The following is a 17,329-nucleotide window of genomic DNA, read 5'->3' as shown; positions in this document are numbered from 1 at the left end:
TCTCGAACTCACAGAGATCCGCCTGCCTCTGCCTCCCGAGTGCTGGGATTAAAGGCGTGCGCCACCACTGCCCGGCTAAAGAAAAAATTTTATTTAACAATATTCTGTCTTAAATATTAAGTTCAGCATAACTTGGGCTTCAAGAATTATTTTTCCTATTCCACAGTTAAAGCTTCCCAGATGCTATATTTTGTGTATAGACAAAGCCCGACAGAAGCTTTTCAGTCCTGTTACCTTGTCTGTTTTCCTTTGTTCTGCTAAGACTAGCTTTAAGTTCTTCTCTACTGAGACCTACTTCACACTCTTCCCCTACCCTCTCCCTCAGCTCATTATCTAAGGCTGCTATCTGTCAATAGCTATCAGCATTTACCGGTCATTGATTCTTTCTCTTTATTCCCTGTCAAGTTACTGTTTACTTCTCAGCTTGTCGAGTCTTTACAGATCAAACACAAACGCCCCCTCATTAACCTCCCTCATTTATGTTTCTAAAGGTTACTTAGTAAGCACTGCCTCTGCAAGAAGCACGTTCTAAATACCCTTCAACATTTTCTTTTCTTTGAACTTTGATTTGAAAATACAAGAATGCTTTGGCAGAATTTGTTCTGAGGCTTGCTTTTGCAAGCTGGTTTTGAACTCACTGTTCTCCTACCTCAGTCTCTTGAGTGCTGGAACTCTAACAGTGCCATTCCCAGCTATCTTCATTTCATAGGAGGGAAAAAAATGAAATGTAGAGTGTGCATTTTTTTTCTGTTTCACTTTAACTCATTTGTTAAACATGCTCCAGAATAAACAATTTTAAAAGAATCATGTAGGCATTCTAAAAAAATCCTTAAAGTATCTTTTTTAACATAAGAAATCCATGTGTTCTTATTTTTGTTCTTATATTTTGTTCTTAGCATTTGGCTAGTCAGTTTGTAGCCAGACCATGAGCTGATTGCCCTAGTGCCAGATCAGGTGCAATTAAGGCAACTCAATTTCTTTTCTGGATTTCAGTTTTCTACGGATAGCAGGGAAGAAGTTATCAAATATATCATCACTAAGTTTTCTTTTCATGCTGACAGCCAGTGACACGAATTAAAATTCATCAAAATGTCACACGACTGAAGTCCTCCATTTAACGTAACAGAAATAATCATTTAAAAGACATTTCTAGGGAGTTCTTCATGGTGCCTTTTGTGGTGATGGCTCTCAAAATGTTACAAACAAAATACTATGTAACTTCAGAGTGCAGGCCAGTTATTTTTGATCCTTGATTTTAATAAATCAGAAAAGGACAATATCCATTTCCTGATGCTTTTGTTTTTTTAAACAATAGCACAACTAATATTTTTTGGACTGCAAAACTTCCTTCCGATGGAATTCCTTCCTACAGCCTGTCTTTGAAGGATGTTTAGCAGCATCTCTGCTTGTCCAGAGAGAGGCCAATGGTACTGTTCCCTCCCCTGCAGTTCCATGTTTCACTTTGCAGGGTGTCCCAGGAAGGGCCCTTATGGTACTCTTGATTCTGGTCATAACTTAGGGGAAGCTTTCTCACCATGCCTGTAGCCCTTGAAGTCCTGCAAACAAAGGAGGAGGAACTCCTCTTGGCAGGAACTCGCTTAGGTGGCAGCTGCCTTGGTTTCCAGACACAACAGCCACACTGACAGAAGAAGAGGTGAAGTCTACATCATAAATCAGAACAGAACCTGGGAGAAGCTACTGCTGGGAGCGCAAACCATTGTTGCCATGGAGAACTCAGCTGATGTCAGGGTCATCTTTTCTAGGAACACTGGCCATTGAAATTTCCTGAAAATTAGTGCTGCCACCGGAGCCATTCCTATTGCTGGTCTCTTCGTTCCTAGGCTCTTCGTTAACCTGATTCAAGCAACTTTCCAGGAGCCAGGTCAGAAGAAGTGGTGACTGTGTCCATTACCATCAACCCCTTACAGAGGCTCATTATATGCACAGATTCTTCTCAGCAGTGTGAATAAGCCCATTTGATGCAGCTGGAGAGCTCCCTCTGCTGGTGAAATGGGCTGAATGACAGCTGTTGCTCAGCCAGAGGTAGCCAGACCTCTTCAGATCTGAAGAGGTAGCAACTGAGCTTGTCCACTGAAAACGGGAGTGCCAAGGCAGCTCCTGGGAACTGGTCTGTAAATCTCACTGCTCAGGACACTGAATGAGTTGGAACACCACAGATCGGTTGTAAGCTGTTCTACAAACACTGAAGCAAAATAGACAATAAACAGTTTCTTTTTTAAAAAAAGTACTTTCAGTAGAGACAGAGAGTAAAGATAAGTAAGGAAGGAACTTGGTTTGAGAAGCTGAACAAAAAACCCAATCCAAGCCCAGTTAAATTCCTTGAGACTGTTGTTTTCTGTGCAGAAAGATTAAACCTAGGTTCTGGGGTGCATATTGAAGAGAGCTGTTGGGTAAGCCATTGTATTTCCATGACTGAGAAATACATAGCATTCCTTTACCTGGTACAAACATCAGAAGTACTCTGGGTCCTCTGATGTGAAGAGGCAGATGGCTTTTCCCTGGTCTTAGTGACTCAGGTTCAAGAATTAGAAACCTGAACTGTATGTGGCTACCCTTTGGTTGGCATGTGGAAGTTCCAGATGTCAGTAAAGGGAAGATGGGCAGCAGGGCAGTTTCTGTGTTTTTTGTTTTGTTTGTTTGTTTGTTTTTGACAGGGTTTTCCTATATCGAGCAGGCTTGTCTGGAACTCGCAATCCTCCTACCTCAGTTTCCTGGTGTTGGGATTATGGTGATCCACTATGCCAACTCTATGGCTACTTCCTAGCACAGTAGATAGGGAAAGGAACCCTCCACCTCCAGATTAGATGCTACACACCAGGAAAGTAACTTCAAGTCATCTGTTTAGCATCACGCAAAGTCATACATGTCTAGAGAGCTCTTGTCTTGTCTTTTCAAAACCAAAGCAATGAAATGGGCTAGAAAAACAATGTTTAACTTCGGGATAGGACTAAAGCTGAATGTCTCCCCTTCTTGCTATCATTCTTAAATTTTTATAATATTTTGAGGTGTGTGTCTGACAGGGGTGGGGGTGAGGGCAGGCGTGCAAAGGTTTCAGGATAGCTTTTAAAAGTCAGTTCTTACCTATCAGGGATTGAACTCAGATCATCAGGGTTGTAGGCAGGTGCCTTTACCACGGAGCCATCTCAACTGACCTTTTTATTTTCTTCCAAATTTTTTAAAATCAGCTATGTACTTTGATATTGGAAATTTTTGAAAACTTAAAAAGTATTATTAAATAAAAGCAATAAGGTAGTTAGAGGCAGAACATTAGTGAAAAAGTAATCTTTTTTATCACCGTTTACCTCTGATAAAATTAAACAACAACAACAGCAAAAAACCACAGATGAAGAAAACCGTCTATAAGACACATAGTACTGGTACCCTGGATAGCAAATCAATTGGTTATTAGGTCAGTGAAACTGGTTTCAAATTGCAATCATATCAAAGAGCTGAGGGCTCACTGGAGCTTTTCTGCATTAAAGGGTTGCTCTGAAGCACTCTGATAAAGTTCAGTTCTCTGTTAAACTCTTCCAAAGGCCTCAGCAGGGATGCTTTGTAAAGGGCAAAAAACCACATCAGAGAATCACCCCAGATACACGACCCTGTCCATCTATACCCTTACAAGATTTCGCAATCAGCAAATCCCTCTGAAGAAAATAAAGGCCCTTTGTACTATCATTACAAAAAGATCAAGGTAATAGGCCTATTTAGTATTTCATTTTTTAATAGAGCTAATATTTTTAAGAAAGCTGTTTTCCCGAACATTGTGTTTGGGTGAATTAAGAGGTAAACCAAGTTCCTTATCTGCGGCTCTAAATGTTTCTCATTGTAACCCATTGTTTCATCTAGCAATAAAAGGGCGCCTGAAACAGTAACAGGGAGAGAAACCGCCTGTTTCCCCTTAATAATTAATGTGAGAAGAAAACACCTGCTTGCTCGGGTCCTGCAAAAAAATGGTTTTAATACAGGGTCACAGAAAATGCAAAGGTTTTATGGCCCACTATAAACCAGCTCTTTGTCTTTTCCCACTAATTCTTTAGTGTCACATTTAACAAAACGAGGAAACTTCAGATAATAGGAGTGTTTGCAGATTAGACTAGCAAGCCATAAATAACACGGGGTTTTGTTCACCTAGCGATATTAAGGCAGCTTATCAATGTTTATGCCCTTCCTCTTTGTAATGATTGCTAACCCAGGCAAATGGAGTTCTCCCCCTCTGTCCTCTCTCACTGACAAGAGTACACATTCATAAGATCCTGTTATCAGAGTCCACGGTATAAAGAGTACGGTGTCACCTAAACAGTGGCTTGCTACCCGCAAACTTCTGTGTTGGAAGATGCTCCTGCTTTGCGCTTTCCTTCTTGGGCTCTCTCTTAGCAATGGCCTCAGCGCCTACTGTCCAGGACGATGCAGCTGCGATCCTATGCAGTTCGTCCAATGCTACAGGCTCATGGAAGTACCTTCAGGCATTCCTTCCTCCACCAAGAGACTCTACATTAGCCACAGCAGAATCCAGCACCTCCAGGTACCCTGTCGGTCTCCTCTGACGTTGCTACAGTTTTATTCTTGGGGCAGGGTGTCGGTTGAGTTGTGGGGATTTTTATCTTGAATCATCCAAATCAGGCTCTTGTACGACCTGCTTCCTGGGCAGTGGTGAGATGCTCTATACCTCTGGATATTTCTTTTTAGGGAGCTTGTCACAAACACCCTGCCCTGAAAGTTGGAATTTTATTTCAATTTTTTATCCAACAAGTTTAAAACCGAGGTTTGACAAAGTACAGGTGAAGAACAGGCTCTTTCTTTCTTAAAGGCCACATTGCTCAACCTGGAGAACAAGTTCTTTCAAAGAAAAAGGTTTCATTTTATCCGACAGATAACAGAACAGAGTATCACAAAACTATCAAAATGAACTGGCAGACCAGACTCAATCCTACAAATTTACATGCAGTTGGGCTCCTGGTGTTTCTGAAAACCAAGGTGGAGATATGTGGTTTTAATTTTGTCAAGCTACTTGCAGTTCTCATGATGTGGCCTAAATGATAATTTGTTTGCTTCTCTATCCAGAAGACTCTGGAAATGGTATTACAGATTTGTCTGACTTTTGTAAGTTAAAAGAAATTGATGTTTGATCTTTGATGTTTCAGAAGGCATCAGGAGACAAGGGCTCTCTCTAGATACATGACCATCTTAGACAAGCTATTAGCAAATCTCCGTGCCTCAATTTTTATTCTTGATGAAGTGAGAAGGCTGCATTAGATAAGTCATCTTCTGGATAGAAAAGTCTATGGCTCTCTGATTTCCCCTCCAGTATTCCCTGCTACTGGCTCAGAGCTCCAAGCCGCATGATAAGGAAATAGTTCTCTGATAACTAGAGAGCTAACCTCTCTCTGAGAGACCTTAGGTAAAGCAATCTCTCCTCCAAAATAGAGACACCTATGCACTTTGATTTGGTTGAGAATTTTTCCCCAGAGTGTCTTAGTTTAATATAAACGGCATGGAATTACTATCCGGGCTCAACAAGCACAGCTATCTGTATCTGTTTGCTTTCCCTTCTACTCTAATTGTACCTAATACCAGAGAGCAAATCTGACCTTGCCTGTTGGGTCTTAGCATTTAGACAAGACAGCTGGGTAAATGTGAGACACTTAAATATTTGTTCTGCGACCTCAGCTGCCTGCAGAGTCTGGTAATGATTCTGCCACTCTGTTGTCAGTTGATGACTCATCAAATTCTGTGACTGAATGAGCCAATTTGTCACCTGTTGAGGCTTGTTGAACAGGGGTATTTCCAGGACTTAGTTGTCTCTTGGAAGGGCAGGTCACATCAGAAAGATTGATGAAAGACACTTTGTTTTGAGGGGAAAACAAAGAGCTCCAAGTGACCACATTTCGCTTGTACACCGTGAATACAATCTCTATTCTACAGGGAATACAAGGTATATTCTATTTATTTAGTTTGGACTTAACAGAATTAGGCCCATATGGAAAGAAAACCAACTTGGAGTAAAGCCTCATATTATTAGTAACATAAATTTTGTATGACTTTATTATAAACACTAATATAAGCAGCACTTTAATGGGATTATTATTTGTTCGTGCAATTTAACTGTGTTTGGGATTGTGACTGTCCTGCTTGAGATTCAGGATAAAAGACTAAAAATTCTGCTTCTGCCCTTAAGATAAGAGGAATTTTACTTATTAGATTGGCCTGTAAAAATCCCTGCTTCTCTGAGGTTCATGCTTTTGGATCAATATAGTCTTCCTTTTCCTTTTGCCCACTTTACACTACATGTCTCTCCCAGCAAGTTCATTGGTTTCCCATGCATCCTAAGTCCTTCATCCTTAGGGAGTGTTTATTCCCTATGTGATGCCTAGTCTAGTGTCCAGGTCTCATGCCTCCTTGGTCTCAAAATGAGACCATTTCCTCAATTCCACCTTTCCTCAGCCATCTTAGTTCAATCATTTGGTTCTCTGAAATTCGCGTCTCATACCTCATCCTTCCCTTTACCTCCATGACCATCTCCATCCCGAAAATCCTGACTTCTCCTTTCAGTAGCCTCTCTTACCTTATGGAGACTCAGAGCCCTGAATTTACCCACGTTCTCCCAGATACTCAGTTTATCTCCTATCTTCCTCCTTTCTCTACTGTTTCTCTCCGCAACCCACGTTACAAATTATTTAATTTAATTAAAACCCCCTTCCAGCAAGGACTCAACCTAAAAGAAGGTGCTTATTCTTTTTTGTTTCTCCTCTACCTAGACAAGTAGTAGGTGTTGCTGGAGATGTTCACACATCAGATGGCTTGGAACCACTGTGAATACAAGGTTTTCAACCTCATCTGTGTTTTGTTCATCCTTTTATAAAATTTAATTTGATTTATTTGATGTGCATTGGTGTTTTGCCTGTATGTATGTCTGTGGGAGGGTGTCAGATCCTCTGGAACTGGAATTGCAGACAGTTGTGAGATGCCATATGGGTACTAGGAATTGAACCCACTTTCTGTGGAAGAGCAGCCAGAGCTCTTCACCTCTGAGCCATCTCTTTAGCACCCCAATTTTCCTTTCTTCTTTCCTTTCTTTTGTTCAGGTTTGCCCTACACTCCCACAATCTTCTACAGTCCCAGTACAGCTTTGGGTGTCCCAGCCAATACTGCTGCCTCACTCTCAACGGATGGCTGGCGGTTCATTCTGCTGACAGAGCATGACAAAACTCCCATCATTCCTGCTCAGTGTGTGCTAACACTATGTCCTTCTCACCTCTCTCCAGACCTGGCTCTGGTTTTCTTCACCCCCACATTAGCAGTAGCCGTTTCCTCCCTAGCACTTGGTTCTAAACCACACACTTGCCCCTCTTATTACAACAGTGAAGACCTCATCATTTTATTCCTCTTCTCCCTATCACCTCCCCCAGATTTCAGATTTATTCAGCTATCACTGGGATTCTTTACTTAGGTATGAATGAGGATCTCAAAATAACATGCCTCAAATAAATTTAGTCTTTCCCCCTTACTTAGAGTCTGCTGTGATTGACTTCTTTAACTTAACAGAATACCCTCAAGGTACATCCATACTGTAGCTTATGTCAGAATTTCCCTCCTTTTAAAGGCTGTCTGGATTTTACTATACATACGCACAACACACCATATGTTTTACTGTATATATGATATAGTATATATATACAATATAACATATATAGTAAATATCTGATATATATATGTCATATGAATGATAGGTCATTTTTCATAGTAGTCATCAGACATTGTATTCTTCATTTTTTCTACTGTGAGGCATAGTGCTATGAATACTTGTGTTTCAGTACAGAAGTTTTTGTATGGACCTAGATAGTCCCTTTCTTTGGTATCTACATAGGAATACTTTTTTCATAAACGGGGATCCTACCAGCATTTTGAATAACTCTTGGACTGTCTTCCACAGTGGATACATGATTTTGTATTCCTATAGCAATTTTGACACCTCTAGCCACTCCGCATCCTCACTGACTATCGCTGTCTTTTTTCTTTGTGCTTGTAGCCATCATAATGGCTTAGGCAGTATTTTGTGCAGTTTTGATTTGTGCTTCTCAGTGCTTAACAACATTGAACTATTTTCATTTACTTGTTGGTAATTTGCACATTGTTTTGGGGGAAGTATAAATGCAAATTCAATGCTTTTTAAAGTGAGGTTACTTGTATTTTAATTATCAAGTTGTAAGCATGCTTCAGACAGTCTAAGTATAGGTTTTTTACTATAGATACTACTTGCAAAGTTTTCTCCCAGTCTGTGGGCTGTTTTCATTTTTTTTTTTTTTTGGCAGCATCCTTTCAGTGCACAGATGTTGTTTGCTTTGAATTGGTCTGGTCTCTCTTTTGTGTGTCTGTCTGTGCTTCACTTGTGCTTCCAGCCTCATGTCTAAGATGCTTTACCTCACCCAAGGTTGGGAATATTTATACCTGTAGTTTCCTCTGAGAGTGTATAGTTTAGCTCTCACGTTTAGGTCCACACTCTACATCCAGGACATTTTTCTTTCTTTCTTTCTTTCTTTCTTTCTTTCTTTCTTTCTTTCTTTCTTTCTTTCTTTCTTTCTTTTTTTTTTTGGGTTTTTCGAGACAGGGTTTCTCTGTAGCTTTGGAACCTGTCCTGGAACTCCCTTTGTAGACCAGGCTGGCCTCGAACTCACAGAGATCCGCCTGCCTCTGCCTCCCGAGTGCTGGGATTAAAGGCGTGCGCCACCACCGCCCGGCTTCATCCAGTCCATTTTTAAGTGTGGTATGAGAAAGCAATCATCCTTACCCCTTTGTATTCTCCATCTTCTCATATTGCTGTTCACTAACTCATATTTACTTTCAAGCCACAGTGAAGTACTTGCTTGTACTGAGAGAAAGACATGGAAAGCATGTGGTACCAAAGCACCATGTGAACACTGCCAGGGCTCTCTCACTGAGAGGTACAGATTCCTTTCAGTGCCTTGTGTCCACGTCTGCAAAACAGAGCTAAATCACCCCACTCTTGTCATCCAAACTTCTACAAGCCCAAGTGTTATATTTCCTTCTAAGGAAGAGGTGAAATGTGAATATAGTTGTGGTAGTCAATTAAAATTATTCTAATGTACATTATTATTATTATTATTATTATTATTATTTGTGTGTACATGGAAGAGAAGTTATATCAATTTCCAACTGGACAACTTAACAGTGGGATTACAGGTTATTTTTATTATCTTTCCACATTTCCCCAGAACATTAAGATAATTTATAGGGAACAAATGTTCCTTTCATAATCAGAAAAGAATCTACTTGCTGGTTGCTTCATATAGGCCAGAAGCCATCTCCTTGTGGGACTGGCAGTTTTGTCATATATTGGACCTCTAAAGAGCCCAAGGTGTGTGTGTGTGACACCCTGACAGTTGGACCATAGCTGGCCCCAGACTGAAACCAGAAGAAAAGCCTCTCCTGGGAAAGCCAGTGGGGGCAAACCTGCTCCATAGCACATTGCTTGCTTCGTCCTGTTTGTCCTGTTAAGAAACCCAAAGAAGCTGCCAGCCATGCCAAGGTTAGCTGTAGGGCAAATACATCTCTCTCCATTTTTGTGCACACATCCTTGCTGAGGTCATAGAAAGGGGAAATCCGGTCTGGCAAATTCATTTTCCCATTGTCAGCTCAGCAAACCCATTCCGAATGGTCAACATCAGAGAATGATTTCTTCACCATAGTATCACCAGAATTCTACCTTCTCTACTCAAGTATGTTACAGCCATATGGTTCCTAAAAATATATACTTGAATAAGAAACCTATGCTGGTAGCTTTTCCCCTTGCTGTCAGCATATGGTTGGGTGGGCAATTTCAATCTCTCTTTTTTCTTTTTAGTTTTTTTGAGGCAGAGTTTCTCTGTATAACCACTCTGACTGTCCTGGAACTCATTCTGTAGACCAGGCTGGTCTCTAACTCACAGCCTGCCTCACGCTGGGACTAAAGGCGTGTGCCTCCACAGTCCTGCAATTTCAATTCTTAAGCCTTGGCTGTCATCTTTGAAGAGTCCATAGACATACTTTGCAAAAATGAAACAGAAAATCTTTAGAAAATGGTGGCTATTTTAGTTAATAGCCATCAAAACTAATCTATGCTGACTCTGAGAAAAATAATAAGAAAATATTTTCCATGCTTGTTAAAGGAAAAAGATCTAGCTACTAGGTTCAGGTAGGATGTGGCAGCGCGTATATATTATCCAGGGTGCTCTCTGCACTTCATAAGTAGGAGTGAAAGCAAATTGAAACTCGGACAGCATACTTTGGCTAGTCCCAAACAAATCGCCCATTCGGATCCATGCAGATGACTCGTACAGTGTTATCAGGGTTTATGGTTGGTCCCTGAGGAGAAGCAGAAGTTTTAGCAACACCTAATTCTTCTTTTGGGGATCCAACAGGTCAGGAAGTGAAGGTCCATGTCTATTTCTGACTTTATATAAAAGATAAACATCTAGGAAAGGTCATTTCAGAATTCAGCGTGCAAGTGGAACAGGCTGGTTCCTTTGGGGAGGGGGGACTGAAATTCCCCATTGATATGGGAGGCCCATTTCTCCTAAAACTCTGTGGATTTGTGTCCGGATCTGGAGTTCCGTTTGAAACGTCATGATTATAGGCCAAACACAGTAAAAATGCTGTGGCTTTGGAATCCATAGATCTTGTTGAATGTCTCACTACTTCCTGGTTTTCTCATCTCAGTACTAATATTGGCAATGGCAAACTTGAAATGCTGTTGAGTGTAGTGAGCTGCATGAAGCCACACCTGATGGCAATGTAGAGAGCTGCGTGGAGTCACACCTGATGGTGCTGGCTCCCGCCCTCCGCGATCCCGAAAGCGAGTGCTCTCTGTGACAATCAACTCCTATGGCTAAAGCCTGACTTATGCTATTATCATGCAATGACTGTCAGCTGCTTGCATATGCGTGAACCTATGGGCAGTGCCCACCTGGCAATCTGAGGTTGGCGGCCCAGGCCTACTTAAGGGCTGGGAGAGGTGGGCCCGAGGGAGAGAGGGAGAGAGATTTTACAATTGTCAAAAGGTCCTGAATAAAACTGCAGTGAGAAGAGCTCTGGTGGTCGCGTCATCCTTGCTGGACGAGGGGGGCCGTGACAGTTGAGAATCTGTAGGGAATATTTAAGAAAGTACATGGCAGTCGTCAATACCGAGCAAGTGCAAGGAAACACTTGCTGTGAGGATGAGAGCTAATTAATGTAGCTGATGGATCGCAGAGAAGGTAGTGAACACCAGCAGCAATGTATACCTCAACGCCAGTGTGCGCTGTGCGGACACACGGATGCCTTTGTCTCCTTGCGAAACTTTTCCATTGGTGAAGTATAAATTGGGGATAGAAAACAGTCAGGCTTATTTTCCAAATTTAGCATAACTGAAAGCATTTTGAGTAATAGCCCAGTGACAGAGGACTCTGTGATATTCGAGCTTTGGCTTCTCATATTTTTCCTCTTGTAATTGTGGTTTTTAGGATAAGAAACTTTTTACAGTCTGCTGAGCCATTTGCAGATTGTTGAACTTCTGGCTATTGTAATGCAACAAAAGAACACTCTAGGGCATGAAGCATTGTGCAATTTTTAAGTACTGCTGCCTAGAAAAGAATTTCCTGGATCTGAAAAAAAAATGTAGCAAGAGTTGACTAATAGCATATATCTGCCAACAGTGTGTAAAAGAGTGCTTTTAATGTCTTACACTGACGGGAGCGGCATTAGTCAGGTTTCTCATGACCTAAGTTGGGAGGCAGATGTGGATGGGAATTCAGGAAGAATTGTGGAGGGGGTTAGGGAGGGTAATGATCTGATTACATTATAAATGTGTATGAAATTCAAAATTTATCTAGACTTGATTTTAAATTAGTCTTCTAAGAGATAATTTAAAGAAAAACTCAAAAGGGAAGTCTGAAATATCACTAGTCTTGCAATGATAATGTGCCTTTTTTTGGCAGAATCTTAATTTATTTCTTTATTTTCTTGTCCACTCCCTCTCTCATCATCATCATCACTATCACTGCTGCTGCTGTTGTTGCTATTTTGCAGCTATCTAACTTCACGGGACTGTTGGCTTTGGAAGATTTTATTCTGCTGGCCAGTGGAACAGAGTCTGTCGAAAATGACACCTTCAAAACTCTGAGTAATTTAAGGACCCTGGAACTTTGGAAAAATAAATTGAGACGAGTCCCCAGTGCTCTCCCAGCCAACCTCGAAGTGTTAAAATTAAACGATAATTCCATATGTGCTCTACATAGATCAGATTTTGAAGGACTGAAGAAATTAAAAGTCCTTGAACTTAAAAACAACTTGATCTCTTCCCTGTCTCCCAGCATGTTCCCCTCGCTCATCAGTTTGCAAAGTCTGGTGGTGGATGGAAACAATATAGAGTCTATAGCTGGACCACTGAACCTTCCACATCTGAAGTACATGAGCATGGAGAACAACAAACTCCATCTTATATCAGGGATTGTCTTCGCTTCTTTGCAGAATTTGCAGTTCCTCAGTTTCAGTGGTAACTTTCTGACGAAAATTCCTATAAACCTACCCAGATCCTTACTGTCTTTAAAGATGGAGAGAAACCAGCTCAAAGTCATTAGGTTCCGAGATGTGAGACACTTGGAGAACCTGTCCCATCTCTACCTGTCAGAGAACTTCCTGTCTTCTATTGATGGGGCACAGGTGCTTACCAATTTAACTACTCTTGAGGTCTCCCAAAACCGGCTTCAAACATTGCCTCCCAGGCTGCCGGCAAGGTTACAGAAGCTTGACTGTAGCAGTAACTTCATCCAGAAAGTGACGGCGCCAGAATTCCAGGACCTCCGAGACCTGAAACATCTGTTTCTTGACAACAATGTCGTCAGCTTGTTTGAGGCGGGAGCCCTTCAGAGGTGTTCTCAGCTGTCCAACCTGGCCCTGGAGCAGAATCTGCTGTTGTCCATACCTCTGAGGTGAGTGAATACTGTCATTTGCTGTAGGTTCCAGAAGCATTCTGCCGGCACTGGGACACACCAGCTGCCCAGCAGAGTCATCAGCTAGAAAAGAAAACTAGGGGTTACAGTCAGAAATTTCCTAGCGTGCAAACCGAATTCATAGGGAATTAATGTTTGCTGTTGGAACAATATACACAGATGCTATTGAGAGTGACGAACACACTGTAGAAAGTATATCTTGATTTCTAAGTATATGGTATGTGTAACTGGCTGACTAGGCATGGGTAGCCACTAGCAAGGATACCAGGAAACATGGATGGGGAATATTTGGTAAGATACTTTTAGTTTGAAAAACATCAGGTAGTACTTATGTGGGAAAAATTTAAATTTATAATCTAATTCCTTGTTGGAAGAATATGAGAAAGTCTCATATTTACAAAGATATCAGGAAAGGAAGAGTTATATTCATTTGTTTATTTATTTATTTGTTATTTATTTGGTTTTTCGAGACAGGGTTTCTCTGTGTAGCTCTGGAGCCAGGCTGGTCTTGAATTCACAGAGATCTGCCTGCCTCTGCCATCCCAGTCCTGGGATTAAAGGTGTGTGCCACCACTGCCCAGCTAGGAAGAATTATCTTTAATATGTACAGATTTTTTCCTGAGCTGGAAAGGAACTTTTATTGTGTAGTGTGATATCTATAGCCAGTACAAAACATCAAAAAGTGATTATTCCTTCCCCCAAAAGGACTTTAACAATTTGAGCAGTGAGCTTCTTCGTACTCTTTCCTGTCTGCCTTCCATGTTGTTTTCAGATGGTCTTGTCTCAGTAATCAGATGCCACCTGTGTTAGGGAGTTGTCTATGACATAGCTACAGAGGCTTCCTCTTCTTTTCTCCTCTAACTTTGAACAAGGCTTTTGCAATACAAAATGTTTTAGGTTTATTGATTTATCAGTTTTTAATAACATCTAGATTTTGAGTCATAGAAGTTTTTTTAATAGAATTAGTAATTTAAATTTTATGATAATATTATATAATCACACATTAACTTATTATTTTATAATTTCTAAAATATCGGACATTAGTGTTTTGTTGGTTTTTGCTACTATAATTCAATATGCTACAAATATTTGCAAATTAATCTATATGAATGTTTTCTATTATTTCCTGGCTGGAGTTATGACATTATTTAAACTTGTTACATTTCATTACATTGTTTCCTAAAAGAAACAACTCAGGATTTCCTCAACAGTTTTTAGTATATCTTTGGGAGAGGAATGCTTTAAAGTTTAAAACCGAATCATTTTGTAATTTCATACGTCATAACATGCAGCTCGTTTCCTGCCTTGAGAAGAGATGGAACTGTATAGAGAAGCGGCTGCTGTCTGTTGCCTTGGAGATTTTGAACAATGATTGATGAAAGGAGCCTCCTCTCACCTCCTGTTTCTTAACTTTGCAGGCTCCCTAAGACCCTGGCCAGGCTGGACCTCAAGGGCAATGCCATCCAGGACATGGCTGAGAGGGAGCTCAGGGACCTCAAACTGCTTCAGGTTCTAAACCTGAGGAACAACAAGATCTCTGCCTTAGACCTCAAGGCCCTGGAGGGGCTGCCCCGGCTCAGGCACCTGTACCTGGACGGAAACCCTTGGAACTGCACCTGCAGTCTCCTCCGTGCCAGGGAAGTCCTGAAGGCCAAGGGCACCGACGTGAAAGGAGGGCAGTGTGCGGCCCCAGCAGAGCAACAAGGGGAGAGCTGGATGTCTTCCAAGAAGATCGTGAGACAATGCGAGCACCACTTACACCAGAATGAGAGAAGCAAAGAGATCAAGAAGAAATCAAAACTGGAAGACTCTTCCAGCGTCAGACTCAGCCTGGATGATGACGACGATGATTACGAAATAGATTAGTGATGAGCTTTGTTTTCAGTTTAGAAAATGATTTTTAATGTTCACTCTCAGAAAGACGCTATCATTTAGATATGCAAGTCTCCTTTGTAAGTGGTTTTGTATTTTTGAAGGTGAAATAAGGGTTAAGATTAGTTAAAATGTGGGGGAAAAGAAACAATTGATGTGTTTCCTACTTTGAAACAATTTTGTGCTTTAGTCTGCAACCTAGGTAAGATAATGTCAAATAAAATTATAAAAAAATAAAATAAAGTTAATCAACTTTCCATAAGTAGAGTATTTTGTTTTACCAAATAATTGTTGACATTTTTATATGAAGCTGCTGTTAATGGCCTACACTACAAACTGCTAGTATAAGCAACGAGAACAGAATGACTAAGTTACTAGAACAATTCTCAGTAATTCACAGAGTAAACGGAGAAGCTGGGGAGTCTGGTGAGAACAGCGTATTCCCTTCCTCTCAGGAGAGTGAAATACCTAGGAGACAGACAGACAGCAGGCTGTAGGAAAGGCTCCTGGGAGACAGACAGACAAGCTGCAGGAGAGGGTTATTTTGGTTGGTGGTCTCTGAGTGCATGGTTGTGTGGTATGAGCATGTAGCAGAGGCCTTGTTCACCTCACGGCAGCCAAGAAGGAAAGAGATTTGAGAAGGGAGCCAACCAACTGGACATGGCTTTCAACTAACCCCCAATCACCCGAATTCCTCTAACTACTCCGTACTCCTAAGTTCCATCATTTCAATGGTGGCATGGTGGGGTGGGTTTGAGTATGGGAGCTAGGGATCAAACTACTTGAGGGACTCACACAGAAGCATGCATCGGAGACATCCTTAGCTTCTCCAAGGCTCTTCTCTCTGGAGAACAAAGCACTTTCTACTACTTCCGGAGTCTGTTTTCCTCCCTAAAAGATTTCTACCTTTGGAGGCAGTGGGCAGGAAGGCCATTTGGCCTAGTTGACTCCAAAAGGTCTTTACCAAAACCCAAAGAAATGCAGAAGAGGAAGTGTGAGTTAGCGGTGTATTATCACAGATGTCGCCACATGGTGCTTTGAGTTATAACATTCAGTTTCTCTGAGTTAACCACAGGCTCCACAGTGCCTTCCTTCTGGTTAGCTGCATCTTGAGGGTTGGTTGCTTGTCTGTGAATAGGAGCACACAGATGGCAGAACAGTACTTTTCTCTGTCCATTTCTGGGTACACTCTATTTGTAAATACATTTGAAACCCCATTCAAAGTCAGTTTTTGTTCTCATTAGTAAAGAGTTATCTGTGCATAGATTGGAAAGATTTCCATCAAATATCCCTCAAGGCAGAGAAAATAAATAGGAGTCAGGAAGCTGGGCAAAGAGACCACCAAAGGTAGACCTTTCTCCACTGGCATGTTTTACATTAAAATTTCACACAGCTTTTACTTTACTTGATTTATGTTTATATTTTCTTTCTTCAAAATTTTCATGAAAATTGAAATTCTTTGAGAGGAACCCTATATATATATAGGCTTCTGAGATTCGCTAGTACACTGGCATTTCCTTCCTCAACACAGAAATACATCAATCAGAGAATTTATACACAATTTTCCTTGCTATTACACAGAGTAGACCTATATTTCTCTCTAAAAAAAGATTAGTTATGTGTGATGTGTAATGATTTCTGTGCTCTAACACCTTCTGGGGAGTCTCAGCTTCTACTTGCAAGGGTTTGAGAATGAAGCTAGTCATTTTGCACGTGAGGGAGCTGGTCTTGAGGGGCTCACAGACAGGAGAATTCGGAGCTGGGGTTTGGTCACGCTTGAATTGTTTTTTTTTTTTTTTTTGAATTGTTTTTGTTTTTTTTTTCAGTGCTCCCAAGAACTGAATCCAGGGTTTGATGCTTGCTGAATAAGGGTTCTACTGTGAAACACTCCCCAGCCCTGCATCTGTTTTTATTTTGAGTGCAGCCTTCCAACATAGCATTCATGCGTGCATGCATGTGTGCGTGTGTAGGGATTGAACCTAGAACCTTGGGCTTGCTAGCCAAGTTTTCTACCAATTTTCAATCTCCCAGTTCTTTAAAAATGTTTAAGTTGGAGACAGGATCTCATTGTGTTGGCTTTGAACTCACTCTGTAGCCCAGGCAGGGTTTGAACTTGTGATCCTCTTGCCCCCAACTCCTTGAGTAGGGATTACAGGCTTGTGCATCCAGACCCAGCTTACTTCTAGGCCTTTTATATAAGTTACATGAATTTTACCAGCACTGAGCGATTCTATGACTCAAAAACTTGTAGTTTTTTTGAGTTAATCCCACTGTATACATATTAATTTATTTGGTTTTCTGTTGATAAACTCTTTTTTTTTGACTTTTTATTACAAATATCATGTGGATATCTTATTTCTTGTGTATAGCTTGTTTCTTATGCAGATGCATATATTAATAGAATACATTCCTAGAAATGGAGTTTCTGGGAAGATATGTTCATGAAAACT

General features: G+C 41.0%; 1 protein-coding gene across 1 annotated transcript; it reads left to right on the top strand.

Annotated features, from left to right (window-relative positions):
- The first annotated feature begins 4,357 nt into the window (after positions 1 to 4,357).
- On the top strand, positions 4,358 to 14,873 carry LOC130890584 (nephrocan). Its single transcript, XM_057794665.1, has 3 exons — positions 4,358 to 4,546; positions 12,085 to 12,986; positions 14,426 to 14,873. The coding sequence occupies exons 1-3, from the start codon at positions 4,358 to 4,360 to the stop codon at positions 14,871 to 14,873; spliced, it is 1,539 nt and encodes a 512-aa protein (XP_057650648.1).
- The last annotated feature ends 2,456 nt before the right edge of the window (positions 14,874 to 17,329 follow it).

This window comes from Chionomys nivalis, chromosome 2 (assembly GCF_950005125.1).
Source record: "Chionomys nivalis chromosome 2, mChiNiv1.1, whole genome shotgun sequence".
Lineage (NCBI taxonomy): Eukaryota > Metazoa > Chordata > Mammalia > Rodentia > Cricetidae > Chionomys > Chionomys nivalis.
This window is presented reverse-complemented; position numbering and strand designations above follow the sequence as displayed.

Coding starts and splice junctions, on each gene's coding strand:
- LOC130890584 (XM_057794665.1), top strand. CDS start 4,358: ATGCTCCTGCTTTGCGCTTTCCTTCTTGGGCTCTCTCTTAGCAATGGC. Junction 4,547..12,084: donor GCAGAATCCAGCACCTCCAG/GTACCCTGTCGG, acceptor GCTATTTTGCAG/CTATCTAACTTCACGGGACT. Junction 12,987..14,425: donor CTGTTGTCCATACCTCTGAG/GTGAGTGAATAC, acceptor TTAACTTTGCAG/GCTCCCTAAGACCCTGGCCA.